Source organism: Lineus longissimus, chromosome 1, assembly GCF_910592395.1.
Source record: "Lineus longissimus chromosome 1, tnLinLong1.2, whole genome shotgun sequence".
Classification (NCBI taxonomy): domain Eukaryota; kingdom Metazoa; phylum Nemertea; class Pilidiophora; order Heteronemertea; family Lineidae; genus Lineus; species Lineus longissimus.
Window position 1 is genome coordinate 26,602,606 of NC_088308.1, and position 21,735 is coordinate 26,624,340.

General features: G+C 40.9%; 1 protein-coding gene across 8 annotated transcripts in view; it reads right to left on the minus strand.

Annotated features, from left to right (window-relative positions):
• The window catches only part of LOC135494918 (trinucleotide repeat-containing gene 6C protein-like), a 44,233-nt gene extending 25,361 nt beyond the window's left edge, over positions 1 to 18,872 (minus strand). For 7 of the 8 annotated variants that reach the window (XM_064783270.1, XM_064783278.1, XM_064783288.1 and 4 more), the window contains exons 1-3: positions 18,710 to 18,872; positions 4,665 to 4,729; positions 887 to 950 (exon numbers count right to left, since the gene is read on the minus strand). In XM_064783270.1, coding sequence (XP_064639340.1) covers positions 887 to 950; positions 4,665 to 4,729; positions 18,710 to 18,773 — 193 coding nt within the window. In that variant the 5' untranslated portion in view covers positions 18,774 to 18,872. Of the gene's footprint in view, positions 1 to 886; positions 951 to 4,664; positions 4,730 to 6,389; positions 6,400 to 18,709 lie in introns of those variants that run through there. The other variant, XM_064783323.1, reaches the window with a different exon arrangement.
• Between the last annotated feature and the right edge of the window lie 2,863 nt (positions 18,873 to 21,735).

Sequence of the window (21,735 nt, forward strand, 5' to 3'; positions counted from 1 at the left end):
GAGCTCCGATGGTAGATATTACCTTTACATTCCATGGATTCTCAGTGAGAGATATTTTTCCTCCTCCTCATACAACCTGTAGGTAAACTGCATCACAACACGCCAGCAAACTTGTCTTTACAAAACAGATGCACTAGTAAGATGTAAACAATTTACATAAAAATTTGCGTAAAATTTACGAGGTTTCCCTCTTTCTCCATCTGGTGATATAAATCTGAGGAGCCCTGACAAGTACTTCACACTCTGTATCGATCGAACAAGCTGTCTGCTCAGTAGAAAGTGGCCATTTCGGATTATTACCAACCTCAGTGACACGGTCACTGCTACAAACAACTTGGCCAGACAACAAGCCCAAGTGTGAGATACAAAGTGGTCGCTCAATATCAAGATCAATCAGAGGCCACCAAGCACTGCCACCTCACAGACTGGTGCAGAAGCACTTATATACTTGCTCCACAGCATCTAAATGTCAGTAGGTATTTCTTAAACACTTGCCGGGTCATTGCCACTCAGCAGTATAGTTTGGCCTATCTAATGGAACCGATGATTAGGCCTATTAAAGCAAGGCGGAAAGAAGAAGAAGATGCACACATATTATCAGGCAAATATTCGCCTCCGCTTCACCAATGGCAACAGACACCTCCATGAGTTTTTACAATGCTCATAGAAAGGTAGCTCTTGGTAAACACAGACATCATGAGGAATTGCCAACAAGTATGTTCAGCATAGCAAGCAGACGATTTACTTATATTCTGCAGCCAGCAGGCGGTTAACCCCTTCCGTTCACCTTGCTAAAAAAGTTGATAATCTAAGTGAGTTGCATGTGCTGACCTCCTTCCCTTGGAGGGCAATTCGGCAAGTCTGCTTGTTGCAAATGTTTACTTACATGAAGATGTTAGTTTCCAGTATGCTTTGGTCACTTCTTCAAATTTGGCAACTGAACATTTGTCCTGAAAACCAAAGAAATTCGACAGTTACAATAAAAAGAAAACTAATTTGTTGAGGTTGATCACGCTTTAATCATGATTGCGAGGAGTGAACGATTTTGGACGAACTTCTAAAGATGTCAACCACGTTGCTCCTCCAACATGTCTAATCAGCAACTATTCTACATCTAAGGGGCTCTCTTGACAACAATTTATATCCCAAATGCATGAAAGGGTTAAAGCAAGGATATGTGAGCTGCAGCTCCTGGCATTAAAGAACTAATATTGACCTTGTGATCAATACAGATAGTTTACAACAACCGCAATGGTAAATGAAGAATGCACTGACCTAAGCTTGAACAAACCAAATTTTATCACAGATAAATAACTGTGTGGATTTACTGGTTTACTGAAGAGACATGCACGGTCATGTTCAACAAAATGGCCACCATTAAGAGGATTTTCAAAAACTGATTGTGATTGTTTCAAGATAGTCAAATAGGCCTTAAGTCTCATTTCTTATCACCCCCAAGGCCAAGTTGGACAGGTCAACTGGTTGGCTAGGATGACTGTGGTCCAGGTTATGCAGTCCTGGGGTGAATGTGTCTCTTGTGCTGGCCAAAGCCTATACCTCACCAATATCTGACATGTGGTTGTTCCCATTCTATATAATTTATGCATTTCCATCAAACCGCATTAGCCCAGATTGTAGGTGTCATGTCAACAGGCACATTGGAATAAGACCACAATGAGGATGGATCCCACGAATTGGAACATAGTTTTTTTGGCATCATGTGTGTTTACGGCCCCAAAGTGTCAAGCTTTCAGAATTTATGAGGCTAGCACTGAACACTGCATGTCACATAAGTACCCAATAATCAATACTGTAGATATTGTAATTTCATGTTTATCCTACAAGTCACTCAATATCACCAGCTGTGTCAGTGTTACTGCTGACCTGTGTTTACACTGGGGGTCACCTTCACAGGGTGAACCAACACCGCCGGTAGGCTTCCTTTAATGGTATATTTCCACTAGGATCTTTTTATAACCAAACAACCACCAAATTTGTGCATAACTTAGGCCTACTAAATTCTGCGATTTATTGCTGTTAAATATGCTGCCATCAATAAGGAGGAACATTGCGATGTCAAATACATTGTCCGTTAACAAAAGAGATATCTCAGTGGGAGAGACACCATTTGAAAGGGGGCTTGATAAGAATAGCACGGACCACATGAATAAGTGGTGATAAAGCTCGGGGAGAGATCTCAGCTATGGGACTTTCGACACGCAGGTCGATAGACAAGGCAATGGATAAAATGGCTAACCAACCAAGACATCCTTTTTTTGTTGCATCCAACATGATGGCTATGCTGGGCAGGCACCAGCTTCTTAGGACATCCTGAGACAAGAGAATTACATTACAGTGACCTGCTATCGTAGTCATTGCAACCGCTAATAAAAAACTCTCCTTTCCCAGCCAAACAAGTTTGTTTGATTTGAAAATTATTACCGGTTGCAGCAATGACAGATTCTCACTGCGGGCACCTGCAATGACTTCGAAAATGGAAGAGTCTTTTGTCTCATACAATAATAGTCGAGGTGTGTTGCAGGACGCTTTAGCGCCTAGTACCAATTAACAACTATGGTCAGGTCTTTTGAACACAAGCCCCTGTTTGCTCGGGGACATCACAAATTTCACTCTTAGTTTTCCAACTTTGGAGGAAAAAGAGTTAACAATGTGGATCGAGTCATTTGGGTTAACTTGACTAGGCCATAGTATTGCAAACTGCGTCATCAGTATTAGCCAGAATAATTTGAATAATTGATGGAGATGAGAAAATTACTTGGTACACACATACACAATGAAATACAGTTTACATTATTTTGCTATGGTGATATGTATAAATACATGCATATATCAAATAACCTTATAGGGCTCCAGGCTTGTTTTACAGACATAAAGCCTCTTATAACACACACACAGGTTCAATAAAATAAATATCGTCAATATAGGCTTTATACTAGCAGCGAAATTTCATGTGTGACCATTGTATTGTAAAGGATTGCATAATGCAGTCAACCTCAACATGACCTGTCCAGAACTATCGTGAACATGGGCCTGCACTTAGCTTCTGACCATTCTTGGGGTGGTCAGTCCTAATACGATCAGTTATTAGGTCATTACAATTCTACCGTTTTTGGCACATTAAAGAGGTTGAATAGCGCCTCCAGAAGCAAGCAACAGCGCCACCCGTAGCAGAAATGAGAACTGCTTAGTGACGTCATGGTTTCCATATACGGCATCTCATTTGCATATTTTTACAACCTTATTTACTACGAGTTATAAATATGCCAGTAGCACGTGGATCATGCCGGGCGGCGCTGTCAGGTGTTTCCACTATGGGTTACATAATCGGCTACAAAGAGGCCAGTGTTCTAGTAAATGAAGTTAGCAATGATAGCGAAAGAATGTTAGTGTATGTTACGCAGTCAATAGCGATAGTAGTGAGTTGGAGAGAGGAGAAAATGGAAAATGGAGAGAATAGTAGTATGGATTTCGAGTCCCAAGAAGAAACTTTGCAAAGTTTTCATCAAACTGATAATCATATTCCTTCCTTCTCTGTCTCCAACAATTAAAAGTTGCTGCAGTCAACCTGATGCGTTTATCCGCGAGCGAATCGACGAGACAAGCATTTTTCAAGCATCCGAATGGTACCTTACAGATCCGCAAGGGGCGCGTTACCGAAAATGTTGCAAAAATCAACAACGTGATCGTAAATATTGTCATATTTTTCAAAATGAGAGTATGTAAATGATACGCAGACGGTAAACCAATGAAAGGCCAGTATCTATTGAACCTTACAAGTGATTTGGGGGCCTTGAAACTCCTTATATTTATCAATGAAACCTTATTCCCGCCTAAGGTTTTGACCGGGCCGTCCAAAACTCCCCATTTTTTGGCGGGCCATTCCCTTTAAGTGTATTTGAGTAGGACATACAAGACTGCAAGCATTGGAATTCCATACACTTTAACATTCACAATATATTGAAAACGAGAGGACAGAACAAACTTGCGCCAAAACCGATAACGGGTCTACACTCAAATGTTTATAAAAACCTGTTTTGAACAGAAATGAGGCACAACATATTATTAAAACGCAGCCAACCTGAACACAGTTATTTAGAAGATAACCTCCAATCTATTAATAGTTTAAACGAAGACGAAGATGTTTCAACCATTGAAACGAAACTGATAAGAGCCGCCAACTGTGATATTTTGACAAAGAAATGACAAACATAAGGTTGACCAAGACATGACTTTGCATAGGGTTATATTTGGTGACTTTAGAGTAGGGGGACATGCTTGATTGAGAGGTTTCATGATCTGGGAATGACTTGATCAGAAAGAAACATTAGCTCTTGAAGTTGAGCTTTAGAAATGAAAAGGTACTAATTTTGGTTGAATTCAATTCAACTTTGATTTTGCTAAAGAGGCGCTCCAGACTCAATGTACCCTCCTGTAGGGAGAGGGGGGTGTCTGGAAATTTCGGCAAATACGCATACACCTGTATAGGGGAACCTTTTTTGAAAATTGGGGTTGTGATGTGCACATACCTTAGTATGTATGGCTAAGCAACTTTATAATTCAGTCTACAGATTAATAAATCACACGTGAAATAGATTGGAAGACTGGGATGAAATGGAGAAAAGAAGGATAACTCTGGAACATACCTTATTATTAGGTCGGTCAGGATGATATTGCAAGGCAAGACTTCGATAAGCTCTCTGGATATCAACTGAAAGATCAAGGAAACAATGTTTATCACACTTGACAGGTTTTGTGAAGAAATTGACAGGCAACAAACAAATTCTCATTTCAACTCTTGTTTCAACCTCCATGTCAAACCGACTCCAAGACACTCTGACAAGACCCATGGAAATCTGAAAGTGGCAAAACACAACAAATCTCTTGATTTTAGGATTATCATTTAAAAGACCAGACATTCGGAACTCTTTTCAGACAAATACTGTAGCCTACATTGCCTCCTCTTTCTGCACCAAAGTGCTACTACATGTATATCACTGCGGATCAATACAATCCATTAGGTCCTCTGATCCTCTGGCATTTTGATAACAATTTTTCCAATATATCATGCACACTGTTTCTTCCTTACGAGTCCTATAAATATCATTGATTTCAACCCAAAATAGAACAAGCAATAACTAGGAGTCTTGATACAATATTCCATGATTATTTTTTCATAGCTATAAATGTTCCTAGTTTGAAACATGCATTTCTTTTTATTGTTGTCCTTTTTGCATGGGCCATTCACAGATAAATGATCAGCTGAGAATAATGGTATTAAGCACAAACTGACTAAAAAGTCAGTAGAAAATGCAAATATGAAACAAAGGGTTAAGAGAGATGCCATTTGACTGATAGGTTTGATTGATTATAATGATTGTGTTGACAGTGTCTGCAAGTATCATTTTAAACACTTCTATTGACAACAATAAACTCACACTATTCAAGTCAACAGTCCATATAAAACAGGCATCATCAAAATCACACATCGACCATCATCAGATTCCTTTATTATAACCCGCATACGGCAGAGACAGGCGATTATGTAAACATCATGGCCAGGGGGACAACACGTCACTCCATCAACAACACAGCACAATAATGAGCTCCAATCAATAAAGGTTTCAAATATGGCCGGCTTATAGTAATGGCTGCCGAGGATAGCATTCAAAATGGCGCAGACATCACATAGAAAGCTTTCAATCATATTATTGATTAACTTTGCTACAATGCAATACAGGAGTATCTGAAATGAACTTTATAACATGGCCAGACTTAATGAAACGTTTCATGGGGTAAACTGATCACCAAGATAGCCTTAGTCAAGTGCAAGAAGAACTGTCTATGGAGATCATTTATGTGACCTAGATTCTCATCAGGGTCATATCTGTCCTTGGATGAACCACAAGCAGTGATTTTGAAATATTGCACCAGGGTTGCACAAGTCTGAATAAAAAGACCCCATTTTCCAAAAAGAAGGCCCAAAATAGTGTCCTTCATCAGATGCAAGAAGTCTACACGGACGACCTTCCTCATTAATAAGAGTATGGTTCTATAACCTAGACGTAGACTTGCGTACATCTTCTTTTCACTCCAGATATGTAAATAGAAGAACTACATCTTCCTATAAACATTACATATACAAGAGTTACAGCAAACACTCCTAGAGGCTGCTCAGCATCACCATTGGAAACCCTATCCATCATAAACAAGGTCTATACCAACCCAGGCCACTGTATATAATTAGTACATCAGACGGCCTCTCTAGGTTTGTTGTTGTCAATTAAGCGCCTCAATAACCCACTAATAACCCCTCTCAACACCTATATTGTGCACAAAAAGCAGTGAAAGCATTCAGACAATGGTATTACCTGTTAAATGAGAACAATGATAAACAGCTTAATCCAATAATAAGATCTGGCAAGTCAAAATAGAATAACCATCACATAAGGTTTCAGCACAGAGTTCCAATGATTGGGGCTGAACGAGATTGTTTGTTGTGTATTCGCGATGAATCCACTGAGTTCTCGCAATATCTACAACCTACACCACATAAAAATGTCTAATCGTAGTCCTGATACGTGTGTGGGGCACACTAAATTACATGATCACGAATATACACTAGCAAATTTGAGAGCCAGCTGATAGAATCACAAGTAAATGCATCCCCATTAGTCCAGTCTACACAAAATATTATGTACAGTTTTGATCTGGACGCCACAGCCCATGCTCAGAACAGTCACGTGGCCTAATCAGCATAAAGTGTCCTAGCCAAGCCATACATTATTGATCAGGAGTCCGGGCAATGCTCACAGTCTGTGCATGCACCAGTAGTGCTTCTATTTATAATACCCATTGATTGAACACAACTCAGATGAATACACTGCATTTCTACTTTTGAAAAGCGGTTTAGATTCGTAGACCTACAAGTCCCCTTAGCGGGCTGTTCAAGGTTGCGTAGTCACGGTTTTGGCAAGTAAGCAAGCTATTTGGCCCAATATGTGGTATCACTCGAGGTAGTGGCGGGGAGGATTTCAAGGTGCCTCTCCCCAATGACTTCTACAAATTTGAATTTTTTGGATCTGAAATTTCCAATTTTTTCTGGGGGTGGACACATTTTCAGACGATTAGGGTTCTCGCTCTGTCACTGCAGGGTTGATATCTTTTCTCAAAATCACTTCCAAATTCATAATTTCATCTATAAATAGCACTTTAATGGGTTTGACTTGGCAAGAGATAAAATCATTGACACTTGTCTCAATTGCTCCTTTAGTATCAGATCAAGCCATTTAAAAAAGTTTATCTTTTACAGTCACCAATTTCTTCATTCCCAAAAATAGGCACCCATTTAGCCTTGGATATCAAGAGTAAACCAGCCAACGAAGAGGCCCGATCATGATTCTATAACTGATACCTCATATCAAAGTTAAATGTGTTTACCCACTAATTGACCATGACACAACTCACCACGTGAGAGTGATTTGATAAATTTTAACTCTCCATAAAATGCCTTGAATAATGAATGTCCTGTTTTTTTGCCTGTGGGTGTGAAAGGGTTGTGAATAAACAGGCTTATACTATTTCAAAAACATGTTCGCATATGAAATACGTGGCAGGAAACCTGTTATTGCATGTAATGTAGAGTAGGAAGTTGGACAACGCAATCCCACTAGTCCCTACATTGCGTTGGCCCCATAGAATGGAAATATTAGCATGGATTAACCCATTCGCAGGGTAATACTTTTCATGTCACTATGATCAGCAGGTCATAGGTTCAACAATAACCACCGTTTCATCCCCCTGTCCATGAGAAAGACACCAAACCCTACATTGCTTCTCCCCCAGGTCAGCATCATGTCCTGGGAGAGTAATACAGTGAAACCTCCTTTAGCGGACACCTCTCTATTAAGGACACCCTCTCTATCAAGGACACTTGTTTTGGTCCAAAATTGGTTGTCTTCATTCATTCTGACCTCTATAATCAGGACACCTCCCTATTAAGGACAGCAATTGTCAGTCCCAAGGGTGTCCTTAATGGCGAGGTCCTACTGTACTCCCAGTCATATCTTATAGCTAATAGAATCTGGGATAGCCCAGCAGACTTTCACTTCGTCGAGCCGCTGGTCACAAGGACGTTGTATGGACCAAGAATCGAGAACGCTGTACTTTTTTCTGAAAATACATGCAGCGACGCATTATCCCGCGGTGGGAAATACGAGTCTGTCAATTTCATATTAAACTCTTAGCAACAGGTGTTGGTGAACAGCTTTCAGGCCATGGATCTGGAATAAAACGCAGTCAATATTGTAGTCATGCCACAGAATAATCAGCAGGTTAGGAGGAGATTAGACTATGGTACCGTAACACCTCGCTTAGTGGTCACCTCGGTAAGCAGGACACCCTTCTATAAAGAACACTGATTTGGGTCTGGAAGTAGAATTGGCAATAATGTTGTGGAGAAGAAACAAGACTATAATTGCCAAGTTTCAGCAAATCTGCCTGTATAACATCTGCACTACAGCAGTATTTGCTTCTATTTTACTGAGCGACAGGTAACTACAATGAAGACAATGCCCCCATGGTGTAGGCCTTAAAGGTGATGACAACCGGTAGATTTTTATTGAACTAACATGTATAATCCTAAAACCACAATATCACAACACTTGACCCATTTTATATCAAGTCACATCAAGCCTACATGACATAAAGGTTTGATCACATGTGCAAAATATCAATACATGATCCATACCAACCTATAGATTTCATGACTGTTGTCAATAAATCATTTTAAGGACACCTATCTACGGCATGACGCATTGTCGGCATCGCAATATGTAATATTTCCTTTTCAATCAGGAAGAGGACTGTAGCGAAGAGTGTAATGATGACCTTATATCAGTTTGTTGACACCATGACATTTCAATCAGTCTTTTTATAGCCCCCCTCACCCCTTTGGACTGCAGTGCTTACGTGAACAGGTTCTGAATCACAAATCTAATGACTGTGAGTTTATTATCAGTTCTTTATATTTCCCCGGATCTTGAGTTCAAGTTGAGTCCTGTTCAAGCTACAATTCCACCACTTCTGACAAACTAAGCTCTCATAACCAAATACATGAAATAGAGGCTTATGTATTTTGAACCCAATATTTACTGTTAACTTGCTCAAATGACCACCGTTCCTGGCAGGATGTCAGAGACCTGGACATGATCACACCAGACATTGTGGACAAGATCTTGAAGACCTTCCAGGAAGCCAGCAGGAAAAGGACCTGTGTTGATGGCTGAGCCCCTACTCCTTCTGATATTAAACCAGTACCAGAACAATCAAGTAGAGAGCAAACCCTCTCTGATTATTCAGACATCTAAGCCATCTATGGTATTCATAAGCTTCCATCATTTCCAGCCCAAAGACAGGCAAGCCATTCGCAGACCACCAAAGACAACATGAGCTGCTTTGGCAAGAGACAGGTTACCATGGCAGCCAAGTCATAATATCAATGAAGTCTATCTGGATGTCTGAGATACATGGATGGAGGGAGAGGTCATCAATGGAAATGATGGCAAGGCTTCATTCTGCCTTTCCAATTAATCAGGCTAATCTCTCAAATGGATGATCAATCACTAATGACTGGAAAAGTAATGGCTTGAGACTGTTTGCTGGAATTGTGCTATTTACCAATGGACAAATGCAGTAGACTGGACAAATAAGGACACAATCAAAGCCATGTCCAAGCAGGACTATGTCAGACCAAAGTGGCACATTCTTACATCAATGTTCCGGACCCCTATCCCTGAGAAATCGGCAACGCATTTACCATTATCATCAATCCGAAAGTGTGTGGGGGTGGGGGGTACTTCATTCTATATCATTTATATAGCTGAACACGTCACACTCTCTACACAATATTTCAGTAATTCCCAACACCAGATCACAGTAATCTCTGTGACGTATGGTGAGTATGACACAGTTAAGTTCTTTGCTCATGATTTGCCTGAGGAGGGAGATTAGGGCTTAGGACTGAACTTTAAATGCCCAGTTATGGTTGATTAAATCTACATCTATTCAAATTATATCTACATAATATCCTAGCAGACATAAAGCTAAAGGGCCAAAAAAGCTACAACTAATACAAATAAGCACTTTTCAAGCATGCGCATGCCTTCAATCCAAACCCCGCTTCTCCCCCTCCAGACTAAAGGCGAAAAGGCAAGTCCAAACGACGGTGGACAGTCTGAGCTAAGTCATTATCACCACATCACTATTCCATCAACCTGCAATTACCATTCTATCATATTGATTGCTAGGAATCAAAGGGGCCTTTAGTGCTCACGGCCAAAGTGATTCACCGCATTACCGCCAATCTTGGATGTTGACTGCCTGGTGATGGTACACTAGACAAGTGGCCATAGTGATGAAATTCAAGGTTGGCCACATGGAATGCATTGGTAGGCCCTTGGACTGTGAGTCAGATACCCAAAGACACTACCCAACCCAACACACAACTCCAAACATACTGCATACAACCCTGAAAGGCTAAATATCAATCTCAACAGAAAGTAGTAATGAGAGCGATGACAAAACATGCATACACTTTGAGAGTATAAGGCAACTCCATATAGTAGTATAGCGCATAAAATCAATCCTTCTAAATATAACAAAGGCCTTATTCACCTTAGCTGCTCATCGTAATAACACAGACTTATTGATAAGGCGACAGTCTTGGCCCTAGGCTTTAGTCACACACCTACAAGTATCACATGACCAGCTTCAATCCCTCAAGGGATGCAGTATAATTACCGTCTCATTTAATTATAGTTATTTACATTTGTAGAGCATCTTTTATCAGTAACACTGCTGCAAATGTTTTGAGCAGGATCATCATGGCACAGCGTGATGAAGGGCTGCAATGAAGACAGACTTGTAGAGGTTGGATTTTACTGCACGAGCTGTCTGGTATTTAGACCCGGATAAAAGCTCACCAGAGACACACCCAATTACTAATTTAGCATCATCACATACATAGCTGTGATGCCTGACAGGTTGCCTGATGGCACTTTGATACGGTAAACCCACAGTGAGACAGCACGAGAGGGGTGGGGGAATTTGAAGACAACATCCATAAGGGAAAGCCAGGCATCACTCATCATTCAGCTGTAGCAAAGTATTGATCATCTTGACGTTCATCAGACCCTGGGAACAGGTGATACAAATGAATCATTTTTATGCAATAATCCACAAAATATACATGTATGTAATTACTCTCTCAGTAAAAAATATCTGAAAATGTTATTCTTGTAAAACACGATCTGCATGCTTGTTCAGGTTTAGGTTTTACAGTGAGCCACAAACAAGGTCATGATCTTGAAAGATTGACACACCAAGATGGTCAAACTGCAGGTGGAACGAAGTATCTTTTGATGTATATTCGACGCCATTTACCAACCGAGTTCAATTTTCATGAGAAACCAAAGCACCACTTTAAATACTATAGCAGCCCAAATAAAGTGACAGAACATAAACAGACAACTAGCCCATTTCAAATATGTATTCATATACCCCATTATCAAATCCTGAGAGCCACGATATCCTGCGAATTCCCACCCCATTAATGCAAAGTGATTCTCGCACTACCCGACACGTTCAATAAAGCTTAGCCAGTAAACAGGCGATCGAGAATAGGCTGATAGAATCACTGCTCTCATACCAATAATCTACATTCAGCTCCATTGATTTTTAACTCTCCTTGCCCATGATCTGCCTTGGGGACAGGCGGCTAACTGTACACACAGGTGACTGAATGATACATGCATTATCTTTCAGTTTGTCACAGTCCCACCATGTTCAGTTGACACAAAACCATACATTTCCCATTGATAATTCATACCTGTGATGTGATGCATTTTTATCTACGAACCTAAATTTGTGCAGAACCTCCTGTCAAAGCAAATGGAATACATTAACTGACTTGGAACATGCAACTTCATGTGTCTCTGAAAACCTGTTCCTTGCTCTGACTGTTGATAAATTCATTAACCACAAACACCACACCAAAAGTGACAGAGACCTGACTGTTGACAAACTCAGAATAATGTTGCTAATAAGTTGTGCTTTGGAGATTACAGGGTATTAAGCTAGCACATGTAACCAGAAACTTCAACAAATACCTGGACTAAAATACTGCTTTTGAATTGCCAGCGTCGTCATGGATACTTGGCGTATGAATGCTGGGTGGGTAGGATTGGAGGCTCAATTGGATATTGCGACTGAAGCTTGGCTGTCGCCTATCATTGGCAGTGTCTGCTTCTATCATACATGGGGACGAAGGGAATAACATCGTAACACGACTCTTTGGAACAAAGTAAATGGACATCATGATTATTAGAAGAGTTGTCGACTCTACATGGATTGTAATGTCTGAAAGTCATATCACATAGTTCTTTTTACAGAAACGAGCTGTAATATTGTTGAAAGGTTGGATTCAGATTCCAAGTTCAATATTCTTGTCTTAACGTGACAACAATAAGGAATAGGTTCACATTATATTGTAGCTGCCAAAATGATCAGATTATGAATCCATACAGAAATTTAGCTTCCAGATGCGCCCACTTCACACCGCGGTACACCATGGTGCCTTACTTTGCCTGTCTATTCTCACCTGCTGCAACTGACAACAACATTGCGGGCAGAATACCTGTACATACATTCACCCGCTAAATCATCAAGAGAGCACCGACAAAAAACTGTGCAGAGCATTTCGTACATACAGTGCATCCTCTTGAGTATGGAGGAGGTGCACAGATCAATAGTTTTAAAAGGCTGATAGGGGAGAGATCAATGCTCAAAGACTGTCAACGTTGCAGTTTTCGAAACATGTTTTGATTACAATGGCAGGGATCAGTATTTATAGAATGAATAGGTGTAGTGAATCATTTTATATTTCATGAGCCAGGTCCACTGCATAACTGACACTAGAGACACCTAGGAACGTTTACCTATACTAACACCAGAATGAGATGCCCTTCAGTGGTAACATCTGGAACTGAATTCAGGCCACATCTAATGCAGAAATCCAATGAAAGAAGAGTAATGACCGAGTGGAATGATAGATAGACTGATGATAATGTCCTATTTGATGATGAAAAAGGACTTGAGTGTTACGAAAACTCTGCCATAAAAAGAGAAGCAAAGATAGAACATTCTCACACAGAGTAATGTCCTGCTCTCTCCTAAAGAAGAGAGAGGAATACTGACCAAAGGACACGACCCTGACCACAGAACTCTGGAGCTCTATATGTAGGAGAGCCATATCTCTCAGAGGAACGACAGAGGTGTGACACTCACCAAGGCGTCATAAGAACAGGCGTATATGCTGCACATATCACACCATTTTGGCACTTATTGCGTGACTGTTGTGTGAAAACTAGTTCCACACATTTCCAATTATTTCTGATTGATCTGCTCCATGAATTATATGCCTGATTTTAGCAGAGGTCAATATTTATGTCTGGTGGCCATGTGGGTGCTTTTAAACAGCTCAATGAAGCAGCAGACAGCAGATGTCAGAACGAAGTACACTCAAACTACCAAGACAGAACAGGACAGCAATCAGCATCAAACTTTGAAGTTTGATAGCAGACGCTCAGTCTCGATAGTCTTTCATTGAATTTGATGGAATGCTTTCCTAACTTGGGGCCGAGGCCACTGCAGTATTCTAGGCCTATTTACATGCACAAAACAACAGTTATTGTTAGAATTAACAGTGCGTAGTTAGGCCAAACTTAATGTAAATCATCCTGACGCAAATTAATACAAGGGACAGATGCATTAAATGTCATAGACTACAATACATACAAACAAGGCTGTACAACTGGATATATGCATTCCGGAGACTATTAGAATGATATAGTATACTCCAACAGTATGGTAGGCCATTAGTAAGGGAAACAAATATTCTGTCCCCCATATTATGGTGTGTTCACACTGGATGCGAATTGAAACCGAACTCCGTAGAGCGCTCTCCGGAATACGAATTGGTTAATCCAGTTTCAGAACGGTCGCGTCACACTGGCCCGAATACGCATTCAAATCGGTTTAAAACGCGCCATCTATTATTATTATTATTATTATTTATTAACCTCCCATATGGGAGAATAAAAGTACAAAACATATAAGTATATAATATCACAGTATCACACAGTCATTATTAACAAGTTAAAATCGCGTAAGGTGCTTGACCATTTCCATCTCCCGGCCATGCCTATTGCCAAAGTTCGGGTCAAAGAGGAGTGTCCTCAGCGAGTCAACACCACCGTCGCTAAATGCGGAGAATCCCGGCCTCGCCCTCGAAAACGAGGCCAAAACCGGGGAAAACCCCGCCGCGATGATGTTGCTGACCAGCGTACCTTTGACCAATGAACCGGCGGCAACATACCTTGCCAGGAAATGGAAATGCAAGTCACGTGCAAGGGAGTTGATTTTTCCCTATTCTATGGCATAACGAAAAACGATTTGAGTTAGTGAGATCATTTAAATACATCAGTTAACTAGTTCGGAGCACTAGTTCCCGCGGTCAAAGGTCACCTTCTATGCGCCGGGCGCATGCGCAGTGCGATCGAAAACCTTAATTCGTATCAAGCGCGTCACACTTGAAATCTCAATACGGTTTCGTTGATTCGGATTAGCTGATTCGCATTCAATTCGGTTTAAGAACCGTGTTGGTTAAAGCGGATTGAGATCGGTATGAACCGAATTGAGTGTGACGCCCCAATACGTATCAACGTTTTAATTCGAATTCAATTCGTGTTAAAACCCCAGTGTGACCACGGCATTAGGGCATTCTGTGTAACGCAATACCTTGTTGTGCTATAACCAAGTAACACAAATGCATGTTGATTATTCAATATGAACTGTTACTTCCCAAAAGATGTTGCAGAATTCCTTTTCAACTACAAATACACTCCATTTCATGAAAAATTACATTGCAAGCAAAAAATGTTGGAGAAAGCTGTCTGTATTTTGCTTCAAAAGGATTTTTTCCACCAAAATGATTTGACTGCAAAAAGGTGTGAAGCAGATTTCCCAAAGGTCTGATTTAGCTGCAACCTTTCAAAAGACTAAGTGATGCATGTCGTGCCCGCATGGGAACCCACATTGGAGATAGGCACAGACTCCATTTATTGCATCCTGACAATATCAGGCCATTTCCCTCGATACATACTGAGGAGAAGTTGTGTTGTAGGCCCTGTTTGCAAGAGGATGCATTCATTGCCAAGCAGACTTAACCTTACCAATGCATCTTCATATCGGGAACAATAACATTGAACAATGGAAGTCATCAAACAAACAGCTGGTTGAGCAATCAAAATCATGGACAAGAAGAAGACAACTCACCAGAGATCAACATTTAAAATATATCAATGACCACTGTGGTTCTGTAACCTGGCTTGATCCACCACCTCAAATGTGATGGTGATCACTAACCGATGACACAATGCGCTGAAGCTGTCTTAGCAAATAAACTCAGCAAAAACAACAGATATATGTTAGTCAAAGGTGCAATAATCAAAGCTGGCAAGTTAGGTTTTGATCAAACTGTCATGCACAACATACATAGTATTGCAGCCAATTCTAATCCAAGGTATGGCCAGGCCAATTTTGTTTCTACTCAGAAACTCTTCCAAGGCCTGGGTACATATTTTCGTTACAAAACATTAACTTCCATAATTTTTGTTGTTGAGGGTTACTGGTGATCTGATTTGCAGAAACCAGACATTCGACAGAATCTGAGTTTATACATCATGTACGTATGACATTGCTACGTCATCGTACATTGTGCAAATTGACAAAGAAAAACTGGAAATAATTTTACCAAGAAATTTCTGTATCCACTATAGCTACTTAGTGGAGCTGGCTTTTAAGCTCGGTCTTGCACCTGCAAAAGGACAAACAATATGAGTTTTTTTACTGAAGGATTCATGTTTTTTACCTTCAGAGACAACACTAAGAAGTATGTATAAATGACAGGAAAGCAAACTGCAACACAATACTTAAATCATTGCGATGTAGAAGAAGGCCTCCCTTCCTTCCCAATGAGCAACTGAAGAATTCAGCGATCAGAATATCACTACCAATATCACATATCATTCTAAGTGAGAACATTGAAAGATTCTTTGTTTCATCACATCAATCAGATTCTAATCAAGAATCCTTGGCGCCCAATAAATATCGGATAAGTGCAATTTCCTCCATCCAAAAACACCCGTTCTTCACACTCAATGCAAGTAACACTTTATGTTATAAAGCATGTATCCTGGCATGGTTTCCATGGTAATCAACTGGACCTTATCTAGAAACTCTCATTTGCTGTGTTGTAAAAGCTGAATGATATGGGCAATGGCCATCTGCAAGTATTTTTCTGACTTTTGTGATAATGTGAGATAAGAATAACTTGGCGAAACAGAGCATCTGTGAGTGAGAAGGACAATCGCCACACTAAACTACTCGAGATGCCATTTCCACTAACATAAGTTACAACTTGGTATCATTATCAATTCAAACTCTTAAAGTTTATATGCTATTTACCCACACTCAGGTAGATATTTGACATATTTGAGTGTTGGTCATTTTAAATTCATTTATAGTCAGTTTATACAATACATCTATTTCAAGGACAGCGAACAAATTGAAAATTCCCACATACTGCATATCTCATTTCATTTTATGTAAATATGGTAGCAATCGAAGTTTCAGTAACAAAACTGTGGAAGAGATTTCAAAACATTCTGTACACCATACTCATCATAAAACTAACAGAAATGTCTGTGACCCGAGGCAGAAAAGATGTTTACTTGGGCTAAGAACCCAAATAATCTATGGCCTATGGATTAGCAAACTACCCTTCCACGAAGTACTACTTTGTCAAATCTATCAATGTATACTGGGCCTATCTAGTATCTTCCAACAAACAGTCAACAGTACTTCGTAATGACTTCTGGGCAATGGCCTCTCAACCTACAATATTTAGTAGGAATATACATCTACATGTAGTGAGGAATGATTGCAACATGCAAAGCAAAAACTGTCACATGCAGAACAGATGCCTTACAGTGCGCATACAAACATGTTTACATGATTCAATCCAATAGACTGGTTACATGTAGAAAACAACTGCATGTTGAACATCCATTAGATATCTGGATCATGGCCCAGCCTAATGGTCATTGTACTCCAGGAACCGTCTGCTGTTACAGGTATTGGACTGCGTATGATATCTGCCCACTGTCCCTATGGTTGTATCCATCAGATCACTGAGAGCCTCTTTATCTATTCATCAGGGAAGTTCTTTTAATGGTCCTCTGTGGTATTCAATGGATGATAAACCAACATGAGAATTTGGGGCATGTTGTTGATTTATAGGGGCCATGGGGTGATTTTCAAATAGGTAGAAGTACAGCTCATGGGGTCTATTCTGTGATTCAATTAGGTTATAAAAAAAACAATTTTGGCTTGTCGACTCCAAACACTGCCCAAAGAGTTGATGGAGGAAATTACTGAATTAGGTTATATTGTGGAAACTCCCTCAGCGGGCACCTCTTTTACTTAGCAGGACACCAGGATACTGACTTTGATCAGGAATAGGCCATTGCCACTGAGGTTGACCTCACCAATCAGGACATATGTCAACTCCAAGGTGTTGTTTATAAGAGTTTCTGCTGCCTGCTGGATTTCATTTACGCACCATATTATGGCCGTACATGTATCATGACAATGGCCATACTCACTGTTGGAGAGCAGTCGTGACCTGTGGTAGGGTTACATCAAAGAAACAGTATTTAAGGCTAACCTATGGCATATACGGGGTGTAAAACAAGCCCAGTTCTGCTCCTTGTCACGCGGGGGTGACTTTCTTTGACACCTCTGATCATTTCTAACTCTGGGGACTAAACTATGCTTCTGGATTGTTCTGGGCGTCCAAGATCTTGTGGGTCTTTCCCAGTCTGGTCACTTGTGTATATTGTCTCTTTCTTAACTCTCTACTTGTCTATGGTGGAGGTCTTCATCCAAGGTCTTTGTTTCAGTTGCTTTACCATCTTTGGCAGAGCTGCATTAGGACAGATGACCGCAAACAACACAGTTCTCCCTTCTTCAGCATGACAATTCACACTATGACTAAATGTGAACTGAAACTTGTGGGTGCTCCAAGTCTGTGTTGATTCCATTGCTCAACCCGGCTCAGTCTTCTGGGTTCTTGGTGTATGTATGGATGTGACTGGGAGCGAAACACATACTTATCATGCCGTGACCGGCATGCTTCCAGTAAAATGAACGCATTTGTTAGTCTTTGCTGCCGTCTCAAGGTGTCTATAGGCCCCTATTTATCATTAATATTAGCCAGGCTAACTCGGGTAAGCTAAATAAAAATAAAATACAACATTGTTTCCCTAGGCTATTTCTACGGCCATAGGGATGGCGATGACGTACGGCATGTCTATCTACACCAGCAGGCTTTAGTTATGTGTACCTTAATAGAAGTGTAGGGGTCCCATAATCCAAATCAACATAGCCTCTAAATCAATCAATCAGTTCTCAAGTTGTCACGTCAGCATGTACATGCCCTGTACATTTTGTGTACATTGGCAAATGATGGGATGGGCCAGGAATGGCACTTTATCAACCGCTGTTTACTCACCAACAGCACAATCACTCTCAAGTTTCAATCTATGATAACAATCGTCTTGATCATGGCTTGCCATCCTAGTGGCAATCGTAACGATTCGTCATTTGATCGCGCTTTCTGCAGCTTGTCAAAACGAGAATCTCTGCCAGATTTTGAGTGCATCAAAAACAAGATGGCGAGATTTACCTCATACCTAAATAGGTCAATAGCCGGATATGCATGCCTGGTGGGACTAGGGTAATAGCAGGCGAAATTTTGCATTCTCCAAGCGTCGTCGATGGTGATCATTATTGCCAAAACTGTCTCACTCGACCTACTGACTATGGGACAATTTCAGTGGGTGCATGTAAATTGGACATTTGGCCCGGCGCCCGGATGATTGGAATTTTTGCACATTCTCCGAGCACAATCCCCTGCTGAAGTCTAACTAGCGGGATTATCGGGCTAAACAATGGGATGACCCAGGAAAGTACTGTCTATGAGAAGAAAGTACTATGATGTCAACTAACAGAATTTCGGTCGATTTTGAAATAGGAACACGGTCTTTTTCTAGATATTCTTTCACAGGCAGACTGTACACGGCCCCGTAATGACAATGTGTCAAATTTTGACATTTCTCATGAAAACGCCAATAAAACAATTTAGAATCATTGGAACTTTTTCAAATTCACTTATGACATTGACAAGATATCGGACTACACTTCTGCAAAGTTTGATGAAACTCCCGGCAGTGCCCAGGTTGGGCAGTGCCAGTGGTTGTCCTGAGCCCGCTCCTGGCTCCCCTGCCGTTGGCCATTCATACTACATAGTACGCACAAAGACAAACCAAAGCAAAGACACTTGTGTAGCATATCAAGGACACGTAGATTGATACTCCTATGTGTGCCACATCAAAGACATCTGGACCATACACCACGTCAAAGATAACGATGCGAAGTCAACAGGCGGCGCCACTGTAGATTGCTGGCGGCCGTTGTTGTTATTCGCCACCTCTCTCCCCATTATTCCAACAACTTGTTGAAGGAGGTTGACACAGTTTTCTAACTTATCTCTATCCATGGTTATGATATACTAGTATGATTGATGATGTTGAAAAGAAAGGGGATCTCAAAATACGACAGTCTACTACGAATAGATGCAATAGTGACATAACAACACATGTGCATTTTCCCGCTAGTCGCTTATATCAACAAAAACCTATAGTTGTCGAAATCGTTTTTACTTTTCCCAAGACGGTGGCGCCGCCTGTTGACTTCGCATCGTTATCTTTGACGTGGTGTATGGTCCAGAGAGGTATTGCGGTCATGTCTTATCTGTGCTGTGTATGGCTCATGAAAACAACTGTCTATCCCAGTGAGGTTGCGGTCTAGTTTTATCTATGCTGTATGAAACAAAAACAAAACATGCATTCCAGATATCTTTGATGTGGCACACATAGGAGTATCAATCTACGTGTCCTTGATATGCTACACAAGTGTCTTTGCTTTGGTTTGTCTTTATTTGCGGTAATAACCGCCCATAGTAGTACCATATAAAATACTTCGTTTATTATCTAGTTAATCTACTTTTTCCGTGCTTAAAATCTCTGCCGCTGAATTCTATAAATAGAAACTATTAACATCGCGGCAGTGTGGTTCCCATTGTGCGCCCTCCCACTTCACACCATGTCAGGAACTTTTACGGAGAGGGAGGGCGTGCAGTAAGAAGAATGGCCAAAATGACGTCACGTTTTCCTGGCAATGCCTCTTGCCAGACCAGTCAAGCATTGGGAATGCATCTTTAATTCAGACAACGTTAGAACTAGAAAACGAATATGTTAATTTGCAAAAGTAAAAGCAGATTTCACCACTAACCAGTCAAATCGGAATACGACGGCGCAAAATGTTCTCGCTTTCCTCCTGCTAAAAAAACCTTGTTCCCGCACTCCTATTTTAATTTATGCCCAGGAATATGATGTGATCTGTTTTCACTTGTTTGTAATTAAATGGTATTCATATAATGAGATCAATAGTGGTGTTCCTTCAACCACCAGCAAGAGTACACGATACAAAGCCACTCAACACTTCTTCTCCATGAACAGATCCCATCGTTCAACTAGTCTTCTCTCCCCAGGTGCCTCACGGACCTTCAGGTTCCCATACTCAAGACCAACTCTTACGATATCGCCCTCAAAACAACCCTGGAGTCATGAATTCACAGGTGCTCCTGTGAAATCTCAGTTCTAGTATTCACTGCATTTGCGGGAAAGTACAAGTGTCAAAGTAGATGTGCCTTCTAGGGTTGTACATTCGACATTGCCGCCTTTTCTGTATGATATGTCGTCTGCTCTCACGTTGCACCACGTGGTACATTTTCTAACTGACCTTGGGCGTGGTCAGGCCTTTTTTTCTCGGCAAACATGCGCAAACTACGAGTCAAGTAGCTGACCAACTTATGCTGGAGGAATCTGACATGGATAATGCAGACGAATCGGTAATGAGTGCTGATCCTTCTGATAAAGATACTACCCCTGATAATGCGGCAAGCAACGAACGTGCAGCTGGACCAAACGATAAAACCTACAGATGCGTCAGAAATGAGGGCCTTGGGCACGGTCTGAGTCAGTTGTTGTTTGCAAGTGGAAGGATAAACGACGAGAGGTATTCACCATAAGCAATATGCACCGCGTTGAGATGGTGGAGGTCCGCAACCGGAATAACAAGGCATCGCAAAAACCCAATGTCGTGGGCGATTACAATAAGGGCATGTCTGGTATGGACAGATCTGATCAAATGCTGTCATATTACTCAGCTCTTCGCAAAACCATTAGATAGTACAAGAAGATGGGGCTTTACTTGCTTGAGATTTGGGTGTCGAATGCCCATATGTTGTATTCTGCTGAAACTGGCACCGCAATGCGCCAACTCAAGTTTCGCGACACCATCATCAAGCACTTACTTGGGCCAGAAGTTATGGAACGCATAGAGAGACCACCAGTAGCAGTTGCAGATGCGGACCCCTTTCACTACTTGAATTCGATTCCACCATCGGAGAAGAAA